Genomic DNA, 21795 nt, shown 5'->3' with positions numbered 1-21795 from the left:
CACACACACACATGCAGAGAGATTATTCCACAGAAATAAAGCTGTTTAAAACATGGACATTTTATTTTGGTTTTTTTTTTCTTTTTCTATCTGTTCCCATCCCCACCCTTGGGTATTCTGAACCAGTAAATGCATGCTGAGTGATGGGTGGATGTGTAAGCTTGCCATCCTGGTTAGATGCCAGGTTCAGTGTAGAAATGATGATGTCCTTTGAGCCCCTCTAGCCTGGACAGGCCCAGACATGTGTGGCAGCTGGGAACCTTGAGTTTTGGTTCTGGGCTTTGGTTTCTCTGTCTGTGACGGGGTCGTGGGATAGCACAGGGGGTTAGAGATCATAAGCATAGTAGGTGCTTGGGATACGTGAACCCTTGTCACTAGGTTCTCCATCAGGGGTGCCTGGGGCTGGCAAGGGGGCCTGGAGAGGGGTTGTCTGGTGGGTTGATGCTTACCCTGTGTACTGCGGGGCAGGACCATCAGAGCCTGGGGTTGGGGGAGGCCGGCCTACCGGCCCCCAGAGACCCTCCCCGCCCTAACTGTGCTGTTTTCTCTTCTTGGCTTTTCCAGGACAAGCAGCTGCGGATCTTCGACCCCAGAGCAAAGCCCGAGGCCGCCCAGGTGAGTCGTGTGGGCAGCAGGGCTGGGTTGAGGCTGCAGCAGGCGTGGGCAGGGCAGCCAGCCTCTGGCACACAGGTTCTGCCACGCCTGTGCCCTGGCCCAGGCCCAGCGGGCACATGGGGGTCACCTGGGTGGTGGTTCCTGCTGCTCAGGCTGTTTCTGGGAAGCGTGTTGGGTCTTGGGAAGGTCCAGCTTTGACCACAGGGTGGGGCGCAGCCACGCTGCCCACAGGCCTTCGGTGGAGCCATCCTGTGGCTTCAGGAAGCTAATTTGAGATGCCAAGTTCCTCTTCTTTGAGACCCTCATCCCCACCCAGCTTTCCTGGTACTGTCAGCAGAGGTTGGCCACAGAGGAGCCAAAGAGACCCAGCCCTCGCCCTCTGCACCCCTCCAGTCTCCCAGCCAGCGCTGGGGGGGCGTGCCCAACCCGTGGGCCCCAGGCCCTGAGTGTGTTTGGTCCATGTTGGGCTGTGCCCAGGTGCGTGTGGCCCCTCAAGTTCCGAGCAGGGAGGCTGGGCCGCGGGTTCATGCTGCAGGCATCCAGCCACCAGGGACTCATTCAGTCATTCGAGGGCAGCCCACTGCCAGGCACGGAATGTTCCACAGTGAACAACACGGGGCAGCCGCTGGGGGCTTCTCTTGTGGGAGCGCCTTGACGCTTTCCCGGGGAGCTGGCTCGGGGCGGAGGCTGGAGTTATGCTTCAGGCAGCCTGGGGCGGGACGGGCTGGCCCACGAGCCCGAGTGAGGGGCCTGTCACCTGTGTCGTGGAGCCGTTGGGGTTATAAGGCAGCAGTGAGGTGGATGGGTTTACATTTTTCAAAGTTTTTCTAGAAGCTGAGGTGCTGTCTTTCCCGAGAAAGGTGCAGTACAGTTCAGGATCCTGGCACCAGCTGGTGGGAAGAGCTCCCCAGCGAGGCCCAGGCCCAGCACAGATGTCTCAGCTCCATATCTAGGACCTGTTCCCTGCCCGAGGTCAAGGCTGAGCCACCAGTCTAACTCCAAGCGGCAGTAGCCAGGGGGCTGTATTCCCCCTGAGACACACACACATCCATCAGTCTAAACCCTAGCAGCAGTAGCCAGGGGGCTACATTCCCCCGACCCAGTACGTACACACACAACGCACATACACGGAGTCCCCCAAGGCACACACACACCCCTTCACACAGCCAGCTGCAGCTCTTTGCCCAGGACAGGGCGGTCCGCTCCACCTTCAACTGGCCAAGCACCTAAAGGAGGCCCCGTCCTGGCAGGTGAGCCAGGCCCAGCAGCAGTGGCTTTGACCCCACCCAGCCGTGCTTCCACCCACAAGGCTGACTCCTGGTCCTTTGGCCCCATCGCCCTGTGACTGGTGGGCCAGCCGTTTGAGCCTCGGGGCAGCCGCGGCGGGCCTCCCAGCAGCTTTCTGTAGTACACCTCCAGTGTTTGCCCAGAGAGAAGGGCCAGGCTCAGCTCGAGGAGAGAGACGGGCACGCCGTCTGCTCAGCTTTCTCCGGTCGCCCTCTCCTCGCCAGGGTCCGTGCAGGCCCTGGTGCCGGGCACCTCCATCCCAGCCCCAGCCAGGCAGCACCCCCGGCCCGTCCCCCAGCTGAGCGCTTTCCTCCCCTCCGTCCCCCGCAGCGAGGGGGAGGCGGTGATGGCGCTGAGGTGGAGATGCGGTGGCCGCCATCCAAGGGCTGCGAGTTCAGCGAGGCGGGGGAGCCCCCCTGAAGGGGGTTTCTGGACCGAGGAGACCTGGGAAGAGCGTGGGTGGCTGCCACCCCCTCCCCGTTCCTGGGCCGGTGCCTGTGCTCGGCCCCTCAGCCCGCGGGCGCGGGGGCAGCAGGGCCTGGAATGCCTCTCTCCGCCCGGCCCTGCCCCCCGCTTCCGCCGGGGCATCTGGCCCACACCTGGCTTCCATTAGGAAAACCGCTGGTGGCGGCCGGGTCGGCGTGAGCCGAGGGGCCTGCTTGGGGGAGAAGCCTTCTGGGAGCACCTCCTCCTGGGACCCTCCTCACCCACCGCCCACCGGAGTGGGCACTGCCCTCCCTCCGGCCTCTGCCCCGTCCACCCCGTTCCCAGGCCATCCCCACAGGCCGGGACTGGGGGCTCCTCCCCCCACTGTCTCTTCTGGGCTTGGCCCCTGGCAACCGGAGCTTGGAGCAGGAGACGCTTGGACAGCTCCCTCCTGCTCACGCCCCCCGCTTTGTTTTTTGGTTGCCTTTATGACGGATTACTGTGTCCCAGGCCCTTGGCATGCACAGCCTCCTTCCACCCTCCTGAGCATCCTGTCAAGTCAGCCCATTGGTCATTTTTGTCCCCAGGGTCACAACAGCTCACGGGCAGGTTCGGTCCATCTGACTCAGGAACCCTGGGGGTCCAGAGCCCCTTCACTGTGCCAGGGCCCCAGGGGCTGGGGAGAGGGGGTGGCTGAGGCCCTGAAGCCATGGCCGTGCTGGGGAAGGTAGCTGCCGCGGTAAGGGGGCACCCAGGGATGGGGAGGCTTGGGCCAGCCGGTCTGGGCAAGAGCAGCCAGAGGACCCCTGGTGTGGACAGAGGTGGAGCTGCGTCAGGCAGGCCTGGGGGCCGGCATCGTGACTGAGGAGGGGTGCGGGTGGGTGATGGGGGGGTCTCACCGCCGGAGGAGGTCCCCTCAGCCCAGACCAGCTCAGGGCTGCTCCTCCAGCCGCCCTGCCCCTCACAGGAAGCGTTGCCGTGGTGACAGAGAAGGGGGTTTGGCGGCACCGCAGCAGCTGGAATGCCGGGTATGCGCCAGCTCCTGGCGGCTCGAGCTGGGCAGGCGCTGCCTGGCTGCAGCCCTCCTGTTTTCTCCTTGGGGCCAGGTGTGGGGGAGACAGGGACGCAGGAGGGGAGACTCCTCTGCCTGCAGGACACCCAGCCATCTGTGAGAGGGGAACCCCAGGGCCTGGCCCGCAGGCTTGGCTCACCGTCAGGGGCTCCCTGTGACAAGGCTGGGTCCACGCTGCCGCCTGCCCTTTGCCCCAGGAGAAGGAGAACCTGGGGATCCCCAGGGGAGGCTCCTCCTCTCAAGTCCCACTGAGGTCAGCAGGGCACTTGGCAGGTTTGAAAATGAAAGTCACTTCGGTCCTCTGGGATGGAGGCCTCTGCTAGTTGCTGGGGCTTCCCATGGTCCCCGGGCAGGCTGAGTGAGTGTACCCGCAGCAGGCGCCCTGGGTTCAGGCCGAGCTCCGACCTGGCCTCCGCTTCCTGGTGCTGTGCCTTCTGAGGCCCGAGGCGGGGATGGGGAGCTGCGGGGCGAGCCGGACTGGCCTGTCCACAGCGCCCTTCCCGTCGCCACCTGCTTCCCCAGGGTGACAGCTGGACACCCAAGCTGCCTGGCGAGGGTGGCCGGCCTGCCGGGCAGCTCCTGGCCTAGGCACTGTTGCCTCGGGTCGGGCCTGTCCCCTCGCCGGCCCTCCGTCAGCTCCTTCTACTGAGAACAGGAGAGATGGTGGGCGGGCGACTGCCCTGCTGGGTTGCTGGGGGCAGATGGCTTCCCCTGTCTGTGCCTGTGGTTTCTCCAGGCCTGAAATAGGAAGGTGGGAGACACAGGCCAAGGAGCGTTCTGTCCAGACCTGTGCCTCTGAAGGGAAGAGGCTCCCCCGCTGCCCACAGGCTCTGCAGGCCCTAGGCACCACAGCCTCCTCCCCCGTGACCCCCTTGCCAGCCGTGCCAGCCTCCTGAGTCTCCAAGGCCCCACCCTTCACAGATGCCGGTCCCCATACTGGCTCGTGACCATCGATCCTTCATATCTTAGCTCAAGTGTTACCTTAAACCCACTTCCCTCAGTTATACTCCATTGTGCTCCATGACCGTGCTTCTGAAAAGCACACATGCCGTGTGCCGGACTCACCCCCAGACACTTCTGCAGTAGCAAGTCCATTACGGTGCTCAGGTCAGGAAACGAGGCACACCCTGTTGGCAGCAGGGCTTTCCCCCAGCTAGTCTGACCCAAAGCTTGCGCCCTAACCTGCTGACGTCGTTACTTCTATTTGGTTCACGTGGGCCCTTCAGCCTGCGCGTTCCGAGTGTGGGGACCCTTTTCTGTTTCACTGTGTCCCCAGTGCCCAGTGTCACGTGTAGCTCAGATACTCACATTACAAAAGAACAGATGAGTGAGCAGTCCTGCCTCACCCGGGACGTGACCGTCCATCTGAGACGTGTCCAGCCCCACCGCCAGCACCCAGCGCGGTGCCTGGCCAGGGTGAGGGCTGTTGAGTGAACGAAGGGTGTGCAAAGCTGTGCGAGCCACCTGCACTCCTTACACGGGATGTTTGCACACCGGTGAGAGGGCGAGAGAGCCCAGGTGACACTGACGACTGACCCTGGGGTGCCGGTTTCGGAACTGACCCTCGCCCCCACCCCTCAGCCCCTCTTGCGTGAAGCGAGGGACATCGGGCCCCAGTTCTCAGGCTCCAGCCCTGACTTCCTGTGCTGACTCCTGCCGGGTGGGAAGGGAGCAGTGAGAAAAGCTCCTCGAACGACACGGAGCCATTTCCGACGGGCTCCCACGCTGGGGTCGGCCTCCGCGGGCTGGGGAGGGGGTGCCGGGCCAGCTCCCCTCAGCCGCCTCCCTCCCTCATTCATTCCCAAGGAGATCGTGGGAAGCCTGGAGGAAGCTGGCCACGGTTTGGGGTGAGCTATTTTTGGTAACAGGGTCTTTCGTCTCAGGCTCCAGGGGCCAGGGTGACTGGGAGGGAGCTGTTTGCATTTCCTCTGGCCCCCTCGGTTCCCCCCCACACACTGCCTGGGCCCCGGGGACAGGGCCGCCCGCGGTGTGAACCCGCCTCTCCTCCCTGGGCCCGGGAAGCCTTCCTACTGGCAGCCCCAGCACCACGGGAGGGCCACGCTCTGCCCCCTCCAGTGACTGTTCCCTACACTGGGCACCAGGCCCTCTCCCCGGCCCCCTGGCAGTGTCAGGAGGCAGCAGTAATTCTCGTAATCCCCTGATTTGCACGCCGCTTTGTGGCAGGGCTGTTCCTATCACATGTGGTCTCAGTTGATCCTCGCGACAGTCCTGGGAAGCAGGCAGCCTGGGCCACGAGCCGGGAAAATGAAGTTCCAGGAGGGCATTGGGTCCCAGAGCCCGAGGACGGTAACCGGCAGAGGTCGGTGACCAGCAGTCGAGTGCCCACTCTGGGGCACGTGCAAGGGCAGGGATGTGCCACCGAACCGAGCCCCCTGGCCATGGCAGGAGGGGCCTTGGCAGGGCACAGGGCAGCCGGACAGAGACTAAGCCCGAGCTTGGTGGCCAGGTTGGGCCTCTGGGTGCGGAGCTGGCCCCAGCTGGCCGCTCCTGCCCTCTGAGGGGCCCTCAGGTGGGCGGACTCCCCGAGGAGGGCCCTGGGGCTCAATGCCATCTTTTCTTCCCCCAGAGCACGCTGGCCCATGAGAACAACAGGGACGGCCGGCTGGTGTGGATGGGCACCCACGAGCACCTCGTGTCCACTGGCTTCAACCAGGTAGGGCTCCTCGTGGCCGAACCGGACATACACACCACGAGGGCGGGACGAGCCCCTCTGGGAGGCAGGGGCTGCGGCCGGCTCCAGGCCTGTCCATATACGGCCCTGCCCCGCGTGCAGCCGGGTCTCAGAGCCCCAGGGGACGGACGGCCGCTGAGAACTGGCAGATTCCATTTGCAATAGCTAAGCCTGACCCTGGGAACTGTGGTGGACACCCCCAGGGACCAGAGTCTACAGAGGGACCCGCCCCCTTGTCACCTATGGTTTCTTAAAGGGGCAGGACATGAAAATCCAAATCCTCCCTCCCTGGTGTGCCTCACCACCCCCCCTCCCCCCAGTGACTGCCCTCCAAGCTCTGCTCTGGGGCAAGTGCCCCTGTACCAGCCCATGTCCTTGGCCCCGGGGTTCCTGGATGGGCCCTTCTGAGCCCCTCTCTGCCCCTCATTGCAGATGCGAGAGCGTGAAGTCAAGCTCTGGGACACCCGGCTCTTCTCCGGTGCCCTTACCTCCCTCACCCTGGACACCTCTCCCAGGTATGAGCGGCCGGAGCGTCGGGTCGGCTGGTGGCTGTCAAGGCCCCGTGATGTGTACAAAGCGCGCCGCTGGTTGGGGGCGGGCTTCTGCACGGGGCTCGTGCTGCTGTGTTTTGGCTTTTGGGGAGGAGACTGTGACTGGGCAGGTGGGGGACAAGGGACATGGGGATGCGCTTGATTTTGGTGTGAGTGCTCTGGTGGGGCTGAGGACTGGGACACCGAGGCTCCGATCGAGAGGTGGACGTGGGGTGACGTGGGGGCTGGAGGCAGGCCTTGGACCCGCAGGCTCAGTGAGACCCCAGCCCAGGCCCCACGCTGTTGCTGGTAGTCCTGGGCGGGTCGGGGGTGCGGGCAGTCACTTGATCCACTCACCCTCCTGCAAGTGCGTGCAGGAGGGTTTACGGTGGTGTCCACGGGGTCCTGGCCGAGCCAGCTCGGTGCCAGGACTGCCTGGGCCTGAGGAGGCCGGCTGGGGGAGGAGGAAGCAGAACCTGGCCCACGAGCTCTGACTCAGGGCAGCTTGCTGAACCCACTACCCAGGCAGGGACCCGCAGAGGTCAGAGCCAGGTCGGGGCCTTGGTCCTTGGATGTCCATCCAGCCCCTTCCTCTTCCATTTTACAGCTGGGGAAACTGAGTCACAGAGGGTGCAATGCTCCACCCAAGCTCCGGGAGCAGGGAGGGCCGTGAGGGGGCAGGCTGAGTGCCCGAGGAGCTCCTGCCAGGGTGGCCCTGCTGAGAGCCCCAGGGAACGGGAGACGGTCAGGAGGCAGGGACCCTCCACTCACGTCTTCTCTCACAGCACAGGGAGAGGACAGGGAGCTGGGAAGGCCCGTTTGCAGATGAGGGGGGCGAGGGTGAGTGAGGTCCCCCACCTTCCTTTTCAGTGCACAGTTGGCATGAGGCCTCTGCCTGCTCTTGGCCGTGGGGATCCCAGGGGGTACTACCAGGACCCCCTCCCTGCGCGGGAGGACTCAGGGCTCCCAGGCCTCCTGGCTTCGTGTCCAGCAGCCCCTCCCCCAGCCCTGATGCTGCACCGGTATCTCATCCCCCAGGCCTCCCCAGGCCAGACACCTCCTTCCCTGCAGGCCCCCCAGCAGAGGGAGGGGACTGGCCCAGCCTGGACAAGGGAGTCAGCGCTGACCATCAAGGGCTCCTCACCCCACCACTTCCTGCCTTCTAGACTCCGCCCCTGATCTGTGCTGGTTACCCACCCCCACCCCGCAAAGCGGCCCCCGCCCAGCCCCAGCGTGGCCCCTGGGGGAGTTAACGATGCCCAGACCCCATGGTGCCACTGGCCAAGGCTGACCCTGTAATTATAGCTGTTAAGAATAGCCTCGCAGGGCCAGCGAGGCCTGGAATTTCTCAAATCACTCCCAGATGGGCGGCCAGGCCAGTGTCCCGCCCCTTTCATCCCCCAGTCCTGGCCACTGCCCCACTGGGCCCACGCCCTTGGCAGAGGAACTGGGACTCTCCAGCCCTTTGCAAAGCCGGTGGACGCCAAGGCTGCATGCCAGCCTCCAGGCCAGCCTGAGAGCTGGTGACCCCCTACCCCCAGGCTCCCCAGAAGCCAGAACCCCACTGGGGCCCCCTGGGGCATTGGGGGCTGCTGACGGGGCTGAAGCCGGGAATTGTGCAGGGTGTCAGCTGCGGGCACCACCTAGGCCTCCACCGCACCCACTCAGGTTATGTTGCAGATTTCCCACCTTCACTTGGGTAGGATGGTGAGAGCTACAGAAGGCCAGGGGCGGGTCAGGCACATGCCCCTCCCTGCCCTCTCCCAGGGAGGACCCAGGGCCCAACCCTCCCAGGGGTCTCTGTCTCTGCTCCCACCTGTGCCCTTCCCCGGGGGTGGCAGGTCCTATCCCTAAGGCTGGGCCCAGGCAGACAGCCACCCCGCACTTCTGTGCACGGTGGAGGCTGGGGTTACCGTCGGGGCTGACCGAGCAGCTCACACTCCGGCCCTGGAGAGGCAGAAACCCCACCTGTCCCGGGTGCCCTGCCCCTGGGCTGGGCAAACAGTCAGCAGTTACCGGCCCCGGGTGAAGGCGAATGGAGGTTTTTCTCCAGATGTTACCAGTGCATAAAAGCTGAAGCCAGAGAAATCGATCCTCTGTTGAGGTCACCCTGGGAGCCAGCATAGGGGTGGAGGCTGGGAGTGTGCTCTGGCCAGAGGCACCCGCCCCACATCCCAGCGTGTTCCCTGGAGGCCTGGAGCTTCTGCGGCCCCTCCCAGCTCCTGGAGGCAGGAGGCTGACCACCCCTCGAGGGCCAGGGAGCAGGTGTCAGCTCCTGTGACCGGCAGCCCGGGAGCCTTTCCTTAGAGGAATTGAAGAGCCCGTATAGCCCCGGGGTCTCAAGGACCCGGTTGGGGGCTGGTGTTTGCCCACCCAGGGTCACCCTGGTCACGGCTGCCTCCTGGCTGCGTACCCCACTTGGTACCCAGTCCCCGCTTCCTCGCCCAGCCCCTCCTCTGATGGGAGGCTCAAAGACCTTTTCTGGGGGGGCTGGCATGAGTGCCCTGCCCGCCTCCTGCGGGCCCTGCCACCCACCCGCCTTGCCGCCCCATTCGCTAGGTTTAGCTTTGCAGCGAAAACATCCCCTCAGCAGCCACTGCACTGAACAGCAGCCCACAGGCCTACAATGGCTCCTTTGAAGGGGCCACCCGCTGGAGGGGGGGGTCGGCCTCGCCAGAGCCGTTCCCCTAACGGGACCCAGGCCCACAGGAAACCCACCTGGGCCGCCACCGCCGCCTCCAGGAGAGGGCCCCACCCTGGCCCCTCTGCCCACTGCGGCCCCCCTCCCACCTCTGCCCTGCTCATGCCAGAACCCTCAGCAGTCGATAATTGAATCCAGAGCCTCGCGTGGCCGGCACTGACATCAACGCCCAGAGCCGCAGGGTCTGTTCCGCAGGCCTAGCCGGGCTGCCTCCTTCCTGCCAGGGTGAGCCCGGGGGCCGGGGGCCATGACCTGTGCAGGGCGGTGGGCAGGGGCCTAGGGGGGGCTCACGCGGGCTTCCACAGGACCTCCGTGGCCCCAGGGCCACCTCCCTTCTTGCCAGAGGGTGACCGGAAAAGGTGGTGGCGTGTCTGTGTCTGTGTCTGTGTCTGTCTGTTCGGTTCCTCTCCCCAAGCTCCCAGCACCTGGTCCAGCCAGGGCTGTGCACAGCCTCCCTGGTCCTCCCCCGCCTCGGCTGGTGGCTTCCAGGAAAACACTCGACGTCCAGGGTTGTTTCTGGGAAGCCTGGGTACCCCCCCCAGTGCAGAGAGGAGAGGGGCGTCTTGGGTCTGCAGACCTCCTGCCTGAGGGCGCTGCCCCTCACAGCCCTGGTTCAGCCCCTGCCTGCTTGCCTGCAGTTCCTGCCACTCAAGACCTCGCTCCTTCCACCACGGCCCGTCTCTGTGGCTGGAGCAGAAAGATGGGCCGAGGTCTCCCCGTCTGAGCCCACGTGGAGGGGCCACGGGACCACAGGCAGGGCTGGTCCCGCCTGCCACCTGGTCCAGGGCCATTGAGGGCCTGGGGTGACATGGCTCAAGGCACCCCTCCACAGATGAGAGCAGGCGATGGTCAGACCCGTCCGCGAGGACGGACCCCTGGGGGTCTGTGTCTGCCGCGAGCCTCTCCCCAGCCTCTCCCAGGAGCCTGGCAGATCCTGCTGGCAGATGACTGGGCCTGGGGAGGGGAAGGCTGCCCTCAGCGTTCTCCTGCCCCGAGGCTGAAGTGGCCCCTCTCCCATCCCTGCTCCCACCTGGTCCCCCGTCTCCCCGGGAGGCTAGACCGGGCAGCTCAGGTGAGCTGGACAGTCCAGGGCATGCCGACTGGGGCCCCGCACCTGCTGGGAAGCAGGGTCCCGGCTCCCAGCTCCCCGCTTTAGGCTGACCCTGCGAGCCCTCAACCCCCCTCCACGCAGGTACCCTGGGACTGTGCTGAGAAACACACATGCTGCTTTTCACCTTTTATTTTTCTTAGAAAAGGCCTTCATATCATCATTTGTCTTAAAAAAAAAAAAACCAAAGTCCTTGTCTCTGAGTTTGAAAAACATTTTCCCAGAACAAATGGGAAAGGATCTTTTATAAATACATTTAAAAAAAAACAAAAGCAAAACTTGTTCCTAAAGCATCTTTCTTTCCAGTTTCTTTTGCTCCTTCGCTCCCCGGGGCCGAGGCAGGATCACCCGCCCCCCATCCCCAGTCCTACTCTCTCTCTGCTCTTTTCCGGGGGCTTCTTTCATTGTTCCCCCAGAGTCTCCTTGGGGTGGGGGGCTTGGCAGCCCCAGGCCCGTGTTACCAGCACACAGCAGGGCCGGCCCCACCCCAGGGGCTGCACACTGCAGAGGATGGGGTGACACCATCCTCCAGACACTTGGGCAGGGGGGCCCTCGGAGCTCATCCCTGGGTCCCAGCGTCTCACAGGTGAGGAACCCAAGGTCTAGAGATGGGCAGGGATGTGCCGCGGTCACCCAGCCCGGGTCCGACGTGTCCTCCTCGTCCGGATCTGAGAAGCTCCTTACGTGGCAGCAGGAACTGAACCTCCTGGCCGGTCCCAGCGGGCCCGAGGGCCCGGCCCTGGCGGTCCATCCCTCCCAGGCTTAGATGTAGGGCTTGGCTGGGAGGGGCCCCTGTGGGCCCGGCCCCGAGTAGCCCATGAGCGGCACCTCGCACTCCAGTCCGCCAGGCGGGGCCTCCCCACCACCCTCCAACGCCTTGGGATCTGGCTCCAGGGGGGCCTTCACCCCCTCCAGCTCCAGGGGCCCGGTCCCGGGTCCCACTTGCCCTTTGCCCTGTGCCACGGCCGCGGCGGCCCGCCCCCGCCGCACACAGAAGGCTGCCCCGATGGCGGCCAGCACGGCCAGGATCACGGCGGCCAGGGCAGGCGCGATCAGGAGCGGCAGGTTGCCCTCGCGGGCCTGGGTGACTGGGGCGTGGTTGGAGCGGGCGGCCGGGGGCGTGTGGGCCTCCCCGCAGGCCTCCTCGCCCTCAGGCACCCTCCCAGCCCCCAGGGCCTGGACGCAGATGGAGTAGGTGGCATTGGGCCTCAGCTGGGTGACAGTGTACTCGGCGAGCGAGGCGGGCAGCCGCAGCGTCACCGGCCGCTTGTCAGGGCCCGAGAGGTTGCGATAGGTGAGGCGGAGGCTCCTCAGCTGCACGGCACTGCCCTGCTGGAAGCGCTGGAGCCCCACCCGCAGGGACGTGGGACTGGCAGGCTCGATGCCCAGGGGCAGGGGCCGTGGCGTGGCCGGGGCGGGGCTGGGCCTGGGCCCCGGCCTCATGCGGCCCTCGCAGTACAGCCCCGTGAAGCCCTGATGACACAGACACTCCAGGTGGCCCCGCGCCCCCAGGTGGCAGGTGCCCCCATTGAGGCAGATGGACGCTGGGCAGTCCCGGGGCGGGGGCACAGGCCCCACGGTGGGGGGTGCAGGGGACGGCCGGCTCGGGGCCTCGGTGGCCAGCTCCGTGGCGGGGAGCCGGGTGGGAGCTGGGCTGGAAGGCGGGAGCGTGGGCTCCCGCACGGGGGCCCTCGTGGTGGGCGCCGTGGCTGTGGTGGTGGTGGCCGGGCAGCCGAAGTCGGCGTAGTCAAGGTCCAGGAGCAGCCGGCCAGCGTTCTTGGGTGGGAAGTGGCAGCGCGTCTCCTCGGGGCTGGCCAGGGTCAGGCGGCTCTCCCGGACCCAGGGGCCGAACCAGCTGAGGGAGCACACGCAGTTGAAGGGGTTGCGGGCGGCCGCCAGGAGCCTCAGGCGGGGGAAGAGGGCAGAGAGCTCGTGCGGCAGGGCCTGCAGGCTCAGGTTGCTCAGGTCCAGCTCCTGCAGGGCCGCCAGGCCGACCAGGTCCTCTGGCCGCAGCTGGGCAATGCGGGTGTTGCCAGCCAGCCGCAGGCGCGTCAGGCCTCGCAGGCCCCGGACGGCGGGGGGCACGCGCTCAAGCTGGTTGTCAGCCACGTCCAGGTCGTGGAGGTTGCGCAGGCGGCTGAAGAGCCCCTCGTCCAGGTGCCGCAGCCCCAGGCCGGCCAGCCGCAGTGCCTCCACGTTGGCGGTGTCCAGGATGCCGGGCTCCAGGGCTGGGAGGCTGTTGTGGCTGAGGTCCAGCAGCAGCAAGCGGGGCAGGCGCAGCGGGGGCAGCACCCGCAGCTCGTTGTCCTGCAGCTTGAGCTCCAGGAGGCGGTTGAGCGCGTCAAAGGCACCGGGCTGGATGTGGCGGATGCGGTTCTTGCCCAGGTAGAGGCGCTCGAGGCGGCGCAGGCCTCGGAAGGTCTCGTTGGTGATCTCCCGGAGCCTGTTGGCAGTCAGGTCCAGGTTGCTGAGGTTGGCCAGTGGCTGGAAGACCCCCCCGGGTAGGCTGGCGATCTGGTTTTGCGACAGGTCTAGGAGCTGCAGCCCCAGCAGGCCGGCAAAGCTGCCCGTGTCGAGCGTGGTGATGCCATTCTCAAAGACGTACAGGCCCACAGTGTCGGGTGGCACATCCAGAGGCACGGTGGTCCCCTGGCGGGCAGTGCAGAAGACAGTCCGTGGCTGGTTGCACTGGCAGCCAGACGGGCAGCCTTGCACCCCGGGCCCCAGGGCTGGCAGCAGCAGCAGCAACGGCAGCAGCAGGCACAGGGGGGCCCTGGAGCACATCTCTGGTCCCTGGGAGCAGAGAGGGAAGTGGGAGACCGTGAGTCAGGGGCCCCAGGGGACAGCCACTCCAGGAAGGGTCAGGAGGGGAATTCCCAGCCCCCCTTCGCTCCCCACCCCCAGACCCGACAGCACACAGGAGTTATGAGTCAGGTCCCCTGAGCCGGGGCCAGGCTCCTGGCGCTGCCCCGTCACTCCCTCGCTATGTGACTCTGAGAGGTCACGTGGCCTCATCATGGTATCAGTTGCCATTTCCTGCGCTGACACCAGGGTTCGGTGGGCTGACTGACGCACACAGAGGGGGCCCGGCCCCCAAATTCTCAGTGACCACGAATAGCGCCCCCACCCCGCTTCTCCTTAGCTCCAGTCCTCCAGCCTCTCTGTAGCTCAGAGAGAACATGTATTGGTCAAAAAGCATCAGGCTCTGTGCCCTCCTCTGAAACCCCCCCAAAAATATCTCTGCGGAGGCAGACGGGAAAGGAGGGAGAACGGAGGTGTTGGAGCGGCAGCCCCTCCCGCAGCATCTGGGAGAGACGGGGCGGGCAGGCGGCCGAGCGCGTAAGTAGAGAAGCTGGCTGCCCCCGGCCGCCGCCGCCACGCTCCACGTCCTGCAAGTGAGGAGAGACCACAGCAGGAAGACCTCATGTGGAAACTATGGGATCGGTGTTTTTCCACTTGCGAAGTCAGACCTGCCCAGGACGCGGCCAGCAGGAGAGTTCCTGGGGAGGGGGAGGCAGGGAACCTCGGCCTCCAGGCACCCCCATCTATGAGTCGTGATGATAGAACTAAAGGTGGGGGCCCTGGCCTCCTTGGAGTGGCCCAGGGTGCAGGCTGGGGGACATGGTATGCATGACGGCCCAAGAGAGAGCACCAAGCCTGGAGATGCTCCAGAGCGGATCCTCCGCCATTTCTCGGGATCAGCTCTGGGCCAAGCATGGAACGCTGTCCCCACGCGCCAGAGGCTGCGAGCGTCCGCGGTCACCGCATTTGGTCGCCCAGCAGCTCCTCCAGGTGGGAGCTGTTCTCCATGCTCCCAGACGACAGGAGAGGGGCTCCTGGAGGCGCAGGCACTTGGTGCCTTCACGCCGCTGGGAAATCTGAGCCGGAGCCCACCCAGCTCCTTAACCATGTCCAGGTGCGGCTGGGCCTGCCCTCCTGACGTGGGGCCCAGTCCTGCCCGAGCGGGGGTAGCTCCCCCAGCGGCTCGGCTCCCACTCGTAGACGGAACTGCCTGAGACAGGATGGGGCCACAGCACAGGCCCCCTTCACTTAGGCTTCTGTGGGGAGCCGGGGGCCACCCCAGCAGCAGTTCCCCAACCCCGTGGGCCTCTAGACCCCCTGAGAGGCCGGCACACGTCCCCTCCAGGTGCCTCCAGCTCACACAAGGGCCTTTTGTGCTGTGGTTCAGTCTCCCCTCCCCCACACCGGCCAGCTTTCCAGCCACGCAGGTAACAGGGCCCCCCAGCCAGCGTGCTGCCTACTGCCGTGCATCAGGCTGCCCTCCCCGGGGTCGTGGGCTCCTGGACCTGAGTCCAGGAGGGGCAGGAGGTCCCCCGGAGGCCACGGTGGTGTCAGGCCAGCACTGGGTAAAAGCCTGTCACCAGGTTGGGCCTGCCTAGAGCTGCCCACCTGCAGGCCCCCCTCTGCCCCTCGGTCGTTAACACTGATTACCGCCCTCCAGAGGCCTGGCCCCGGCCTTCGCTCCCTAGGTCCTGCAGTCCTCTCCCCGAGGGGTGGCCCCGTCGGCTTTTGCTTCCCTGCATCCCAGAGAACATCTCTGCTGAGTGAACTGCAAGGAAGCTCGGCCAGAACCCAGAGGCCCGGCGCGCCCTGGCCCCGCTGGCGCTGTCCCCGGGGGGCTCTGGGCCGCACCCAGCCTCCTCCCCCGCCTGGGCCTGCTCCACCCATACTGACTCAGAGGGGCGGGTATGGCCTGACCACCAGATGTGCTGGGAGCGACCCCCGCCCCCTCACCCGCGTGGCGGGTGAGCCGCCTCCCCTTGAAGTCGCCCTCCTGGCAGGGGCAGGCAGGGTCAGGACGGGAGCAGGCAGGCTCGGGGACAGGAGGGGGCCCTACCCACGGCCAGCCCGGCCAGCCCTACAGCTTCAGCTCCCCCTGGGCCTTACACAAGGTCACGGCTAAAAGCCCACACTCTAGTCTGGCAGCCCTGGGCCAGGGGTGCTCGAGGTGTGAGGTCACAGACAGCAGGTTCCTCTCGGCACCCCAGTTTCCCCATCTGTCTAGCCGGGCGTTTCAGAAAGGACACCTCCCAGGGCTGGGGTGCTTGGCACCGAGGGGCCAGGCGTGGTCTGTGGGGGCCTGGGATGCATACTGGGGGTGTTTCCCATTCTGCATTGAGGAGGGACCTGGCATGGACTCTGAGCTTCCCTCTATAGTCTGCTGGCCCTTTAATCAGTGAAGTCCTCATGGGCGGGGGGAGGCAGGGATGCTGGGGGTCTGTCTGGCCGAGCTGGCGGAGGATAGGGAGTGGCATTCTCTGCCGGGGAGACCCCACAGGCAGCAGCCACCCTGCCTCCCAGCCCTGGGGTGTAGGGCTGAGTGTTTTCACCTGAACCCCACTTCCCCCATCCAGAGAGGGGGTGGCACTGAGGCGTGGGAAGGTGACAGCTCGGGGCCATCCGCTCTGGGGGCTCTGCCACCAGGAACCGATGAGAGGGCCCCAGAGGGTAAAGGCTGACCATGGAGGGATGGTGGTGGGGCAGCCAAAGGCCAGTTCCACCCTACACAGGTTCTGAGCCCCCTCCTCACCTGTGGGCTGTGTCTCCCCAGCCCTGCTTCACCTGGACTTGGCTCTGAGCACCCAGGGTTGTGGTTCCATGTCCTCCTGTTTGTTTGAAATGGGGAAGTTCCTTTAACAAGTTCTGGGAGTGATTCCACCCACCTGGGCGCGTGCTGGTGTGTGTGTGTGCGTTGGGGGCGGGAGCGTCTCCCCGGGGTCATGGCTGCCCTGGCCCTTGCAATTTCAGCAGCTCCGAAGGACCAGGGCCCTGTGCTTTGATATCTGATCTGCTGACTCCAGCAGGGCGGCGGGACCTCTCCGTCTGCAGAGGGTGTGTGGGGGTGCTGGCGACAGCCCTGGGGTGGGGGGCAGAGTGTCCTGGGCCTGGCCCCACCACGGGACCCATCAGGGGACCGAGCTGGGGTGGGGCTTTGGGGTCCAGCTGCCTGTACTGGCCGCCTGGCCCCAACCCTTCGCAGGGCTGAAGCAGGGGGTGTGGGGTGGGTACAGCCCCTGAGTCTCAGGGCTCTTTAGTTTGTATTTGGAGAACGTTCTAAGTGGTCTCTAAATAAGTGGGTCGGTAAACATTACCTACTGAGGGTGTCACCCATGAAACCTCTGCACGCATGGGGTGGGGGAGCCATGGTACATACATTTCGGCACAGACAGGAGGCCCCCTGGACCCAGGGTGGGGCCTCCACACACTGGCTGCCCACCGTGCTCGGGCATGGAAAAGCGTGAGAAGCTGGGAAAAGCAGGCTGGGGCGGTGCTGGGGACGTGGGGGGCGTCTTTCGTTCTAGAAGGGGGTGGGGGGAAGTGAGCTGTCCTTTGGCCGGCACTTCAGCATGTGATGGGGGGTGGGGAGCAGGAGGAGGGACTCTGTGAGTAAGAACGTGGTCATCTCAGCTCTCAGGAACCCAGAGTGTCCCCACCCACCCCTTAGCATGGGACACACCTGTGGGCACCTACTCACACGCAGGCCCTGGGTCAGGCAGGGACCAGTGAGTGGGCGGGACACGGGCTCCAGAGCTGAGGCTGGAGCGTCTCCCGTGCCTCTTCAGTGGGCAGGGGTGGGTACAGGCAGACAGCAGCAGGCACACGCCCCTTCCTGTACCCGACGCTGCGGAGTGGGTACCCGGGGTCCGGGCTGCGGCTCTGACCCCGCGGCTCCAAGTGCCGGGCGGCCGGGCCTGGCAGTAGCCCAGCCCAGGAGTCTGCCAACCCCCTGGGCAGGCGGGACCATGTCGGCAGCCAGGACGGCTGGCTCCGGTTTCGCTGACGTGTCTGAGGAGGCTCCGGGTCCAGGTCGGGTCCACCCGCCTCCCCATCCCTAGCGGGCAGCAGCCCCTGGCCCAGCAGGCGGGGGTCTCGATCCTGGGCCCTGGTGGAAGGGACCGAGGGGACTGAGCCTCAGGTTCCCCAGAGATAGCCCTCGGGGTGAGGGCGGGGGGTCCTCATCCTGCCCTGTGATTAAGCTGGGGGGCCCCCACCACTCTTGGTGTCACCACCTCCAGCTGGTTCTGTTCTTGCTGTGGATGGGGCCTGACACGCCATGCCATGATTTATCCGGGTCCCTTCCCTTCCTTTCCCTTCCATCTCCCACCTATAGGGCATCTCAACTCCAGCTGCACATTGAAAATCACCCGGAAGCTTCAGAAAAGTTCTAGTGCTCGGACCCCGCCCTCCCCCAGGCAATTTAGTAAGACTTTCTGGGGTGAGAACCAGGCAGAGTTGTGTTTCAGAGAAGCTCCTTGGGTGGGTGGGTCTCCTTGCCTAGCCCGGCCTCACAGATCCTCAGGCAGAGGGTCGCCGAGACAGGCAGTCTGTGCGGCAGCCTGTCTCCCTGACCCCAGAAGCCTTGATTCCTGAGCCGGCAGCACCGGAAGAGCCGGGCTGGGCCCCCTCCCTGCCCCACTCCACGGCAGGAACTGCTGGATCCCGGTGGGTGCCGTCTGGGGCACCCAGACGTGGGTGACTTGGCAGCCGCCGGACCTGTCAGCCCAGGGCAGGGAGACCAGTGACTAAGGCTAGTCGCCAGCTGCAGGGAGCCCTTGGGGCAGCGAGACACACCTTCTCGGTCAGCGCAGGTGCCACCCCGCAGGACACCTGCAGCCCAACTCAGAATGGGCTGGTCCAGATGCCACAGTCGGCACGCGCCAGTGTGATGCCACAGGGGCCAGGCTCAGAGACGGGGCCTCCTCATCGCCCTGTCCCCACCCAGGGCCAAGACATCCATCAGGTAGGGCCTTAACCCTGCAATTAACCCTGAATTTGCCAGGGGAAGACCTTAGTCACCAAGGGAGGCCGCCAGCCCCAAGCGAGCTGGGACCAGGCTGTCTGCAGCCTAGACAGGGTGTGAGAAGGAGGCAGAAGCCCCCCCACCTGGAGCGGGACTTGCTCTTCTGATGCCCTCATGCCTGGGCTCTCGGTCACCCTGCAGCAGAGGAGGCCCTTTGCAGGGTCTGTGAGCTGGTCGGTGGGCAAGTGGCGTCGGTCGGGGGGGGGGGGCACGACCCTGCCTCTCACCTCTCACTGCTGCCCATGTGGGCCCCAGGGCCACCCCAGCCTCTTCTTAACGCAGGCCAGCTCCCTCCTTCTTCCTTAATTAAATCTCTCAGGCAGCCTCCAAGGAATGTCAGAGCCTTATTGCGTTCCCCGGGAGGAGACTGGTGGGGGCTGGCCCCTCGCCTGCCCCCACTTCCAGTCCTAAGGTGGCCTGGTGTGTGTGGGGGGGCCCACTCCAGCCTCCTCATACCCGGGGAGGCTGGAATGAGGAAACGCGGGGGAGGCCCATGGGCCTGGCCGGCCAGGCGGCCCAGCCAGCTGAGAGAAAGCAGTCCGGCTGCCTCTGGAATGTGGAAACCGATAAAAGGAAGGAGGCTGAGCCCCCGCCCCCCCTCAGGGCACCCCTGCCTGCCCCCAAACACAGCCGTGCTCCGGTCACGCGCGCGTGCAGACACACGCCCACGCCAGACACACGCCCACTGGGCTGTGCTTTGAGAGACACACACACGACCTCCCCCTTCTCCAAGAACTCTCAAATTCCACAGCAGTGAGGGGAGCTGGTTTTCTTGGCAGTGCAGAGCCTTGGGCTCCCTGGCCCAGGGAGGGGACTCGGAGGGGGGCTCCGGGAGGGATTATTAACCCTGTGAAGTGGCACTGCTGTCCCTCCCATGAGCTCAAGGCCTGCCAGTGTCAGGGTTGCTTCTGTGGGCAGAGGGCTCACCCAGCCTTCTCTCTGATCACTTAGGAGAACTGGCCGGCTGGCCTGCTGAGGTGGGAGCTCCCTCCAGGGCCCAGCTGAGACCCTGCTCCCCTGATCCCAGGAGCTGTCTGGCCCAGGGGTGGCGTCCACTTAAAAGTTCCCACAAGGACTCAGCTCTCTTTACCTGGGACTTGTCCTAGCTCCCCCACCAGTAGAGGTGGTCAGGACCCCTCTCCTGCCCAGGGCATCTGCCTGGGGCAAGCACAGGTGTGGGCACTGTCTGAGGGACTTTCTCGTGTTAAAGCCCTCCTCCTCGATGTCCAGGGTCTGGAGAACGTGGTGCTATACCAGCAAGTGCCCTGGGCCACCCACCCAAAACTGATCCTCTGGACCCTCAGGTCCCAGTCTACAGCTACAGGAGGCCAGGGGAGGTAGGGACAGTCAGCGCCCAGGCCCCCAGCCTGGCACGCGTGTGCTCATCCTCCCTTCCTGGGTCGGGGGGTGGGGGGGCAGATAATGGTCTGGAGGGAATCCAGCTGGGCTGCTCATTACCAGAGCCCTCTTCCTGCCTCTGACACTCTGTTTACAGAAGCTCTGGGGGCTGATTCCCTTGGGAGAAGACCGCAAACTCAGGGGACTGCTCTCCCATCCCCCTGCGCCTGCCTGCCTCACTCCTCTTGGGCCTTAGCAACAGCTGGGCCCATACTGGACATCATGGCCCGCTGAACCTGCTGACCCCACTCGGAGGTCACCTGCCCAGCCACCCCTCTGTGCCCCCAGTGCCCAAAGTCTAGCCTAGTGGGATGGGACCTCGAGATTTAGTTGAGTACCGCCCCCCCCCACCTCCCCGGCCCTGGAGGCTCTTGGCTTGGAGGGGGGTGGGCTCTGGGTCTTGGTGCCACACTCCGTCCAGAGCCTCACCTGCCCTTGGTGCAGAAAGTGAGCAAAGTGACCACAAAGGAGGGCCACTTCCTCCTTCCCACCTTTCACACTCCACCCCTCAGCCCCAACGGGAGGGGTAGTCAGCGACCCTGGTGTGGTAATCGTTAACGAATGGGGGTGAGGCAGGACGCTTGGCACCAATCGGCTGGCCTGCCAGTGACCACAGGGGACCTCGCAGACTTCAGGCTCCAGAGCTGCCAGCCCAGGGACACAATAGATTGGGCTGGCTCCAGGCCACTGGGTTCTCGGCCTGAGCAAAGCCCCTTCCCTGGAAGAGGCAGTGATGGGGCACCCTAATACCTGGAGTATGACCCCAGCTGGCCAGGCAAGGTCTGGGGGTCCATGACTGTGGCCCCCTTGCTCTGCCCTGAGTGACAGGGGCCCTCAGGGCCAGCCCAGGCTGTGGATCTGCACAGGGGGGCGGGGATAGGGGCTGGGGGTTATCTGTGACCAGAACCAGACCTTCACTCCAGGAGGTAGAAGTAACCTAAGACTGTGTCTTAGCCATCCCCTCAAAGGGGTCTGATTCGTAAAACTGGTCATGCCGGAGGGCCCAGCCGTGGGAGGAGGAAGCGAGGGAGGGGGTGTTTATTTTGTCTGCTCGCAGCCCCGCAGGCCGGTGAGCCGGGTACACGCACGCGCGCGCGCCCTCACCCCCAACTGTGGAGCTGTCGGCGCCCGAGGACTACCAGATAGGGGGACGGGCTGGGGGCGCACGGCGAGTTGGCCCAGGTGATCTTGCAAGGATCGGGGGCCCGCGTGCCCGCCCTGAGTGTGTGTGCGCGCGGCGGACGGGGGTGGGGGTGGGGGGGCGGGAGATCCGCGCGCGTGATCGGCGCGTGTGCACAGCCTGCCCGGGGCGCCCTGCGTTCCCACCCCGCAGCCCCCAAACCCGGCAGACACTCACCGGGCGGCGGCGGCGGCGGCGGCGGGAGCCGGGCGGGACGCGCCGCTGCCTCAGTGCTTCCCAGCCCGGCTACCGGGGTCCGGAATCGCGAGGTCCCGAGGCAGTCGGCGTCCGTCTCTCCCTGCCCCGGGCGCGGGCTGCGGAGTCGCCTGGCCGGAGGCGGGTCCCGCCTTAAGAGCTGGGGGCGGGGCCGCCGCGGGCGGGGGCGGAGTCGCCCCCCATTGGCCGGGGCGGGGCCGGCGGAGACCCGCCTCCTCTCGCGGCCGAAAGGGTTTTCAGCCCCGGCAGGCTGGTCCTCAGCCGGCCGCCCTCCCGACCAGGCGACCGGGAGAGAGTCATAGGAGTCCTGCGGTCCAACCCGGTCCAGTTTGCAGAGCCCTGTGTTTTGTGAAAAGAAAAAAGCGAGCCAATATCGAGTGATGGGGTAGAACACACGAAGCAGGTGATTTAAACTCAAGGAATGCCCCCCACCCCTCCCGGCGCCTCTGGAGACCTAGGGAGAGCAGCCCGGATGACCTGTCCCAGCCTGCCAGAACTTGCGATTTTTCAGGGGAAACTGGAAATCTGCATTTTTAGGTGAAATCTCTTCAAGTGTGTTGTTGTTGGTTGCTAATCTCAATTTCAAGAACTCCTGAGTCCACACACACACAGCCCTTCTGCAAGCCTCATAAGCACAGCCTCTTGTCGATATGCCAAATGTGAGTCCTGGGGTCCTCTTGTCCGACCTTTGCTCTGGACTGCTTTCCTCGTGTCTTAGCTGGAGAGGCTGAGACACAGGAAGAGGACA

The 21795-nt window shown here is 65.3% G+C and overlaps 2 protein-coding genes across 5 annotated transcripts in view; one reads left to right on the top strand and one right to left on the bottom strand.

The window, feature by feature from the left end:
- CORO7 (coronin 7) overlaps positions 1–21795 on the top strand; it is a 51698-nt gene that overhangs the window by 18809 nt on the left and 11094 nt on the right. For all 3 annotated transcript variants that reach the window (XM_065924243.1, XM_065924245.1, XM_065924244.1), the window contains 3 exons: positions 565–615; positions 5988–6074; positions 6525–6607. In XM_065924243.1, the coding sequence (XP_065780315.1) occupies positions 565–615; positions 5988–6074; positions 6525–6607 (221 nt within the window). The remainder of the gene's footprint in view (positions 1–564; positions 616–5987; positions 6075–6524; positions 6608–21795) is intronic.
- On the bottom strand, positions 10549–21145 carry VASN (vasorin). Of its 2 annotated transcripts, none has more exons than XM_065924247.1 (2): positions 21003–21145; positions 10549–13224 (listed from the first exon to the last, which is right to left on the bottom strand). In XM_065924247.1, exon 2 carries the CDS (start codon positions 13213–13215, stop codon positions 11194–11196), a length of 2022 nt encoding a protein of 673 aa, XP_065780319.1. In that variant the 5' UTR covers positions 13216–13224; positions 21003–21145; the 3' UTR covers positions 10549–11193. The 2 variants fall into 2 exon arrangements, with proteins under 2 accessions (XP_065780319.1, XP_065780318.1); XM_065924246.1 differs by having other exon boundaries at positions 21009–21145.

This window comes from Muntiacus reevesi, chromosome 2, assembly GCF_963930625.1.
Source record: "Muntiacus reevesi chromosome 2, mMunRee1.1, whole genome shotgun sequence".
Classification (NCBI taxonomy): Eukaryota; Metazoa; Chordata; class Mammalia; order Artiodactyla; family Cervidae; genus Muntiacus; species Muntiacus reevesi.
Note: the sequence above shows the minus strand (reverse complement) of the source record. Positions and strands in the feature narration are given on the sequence as shown.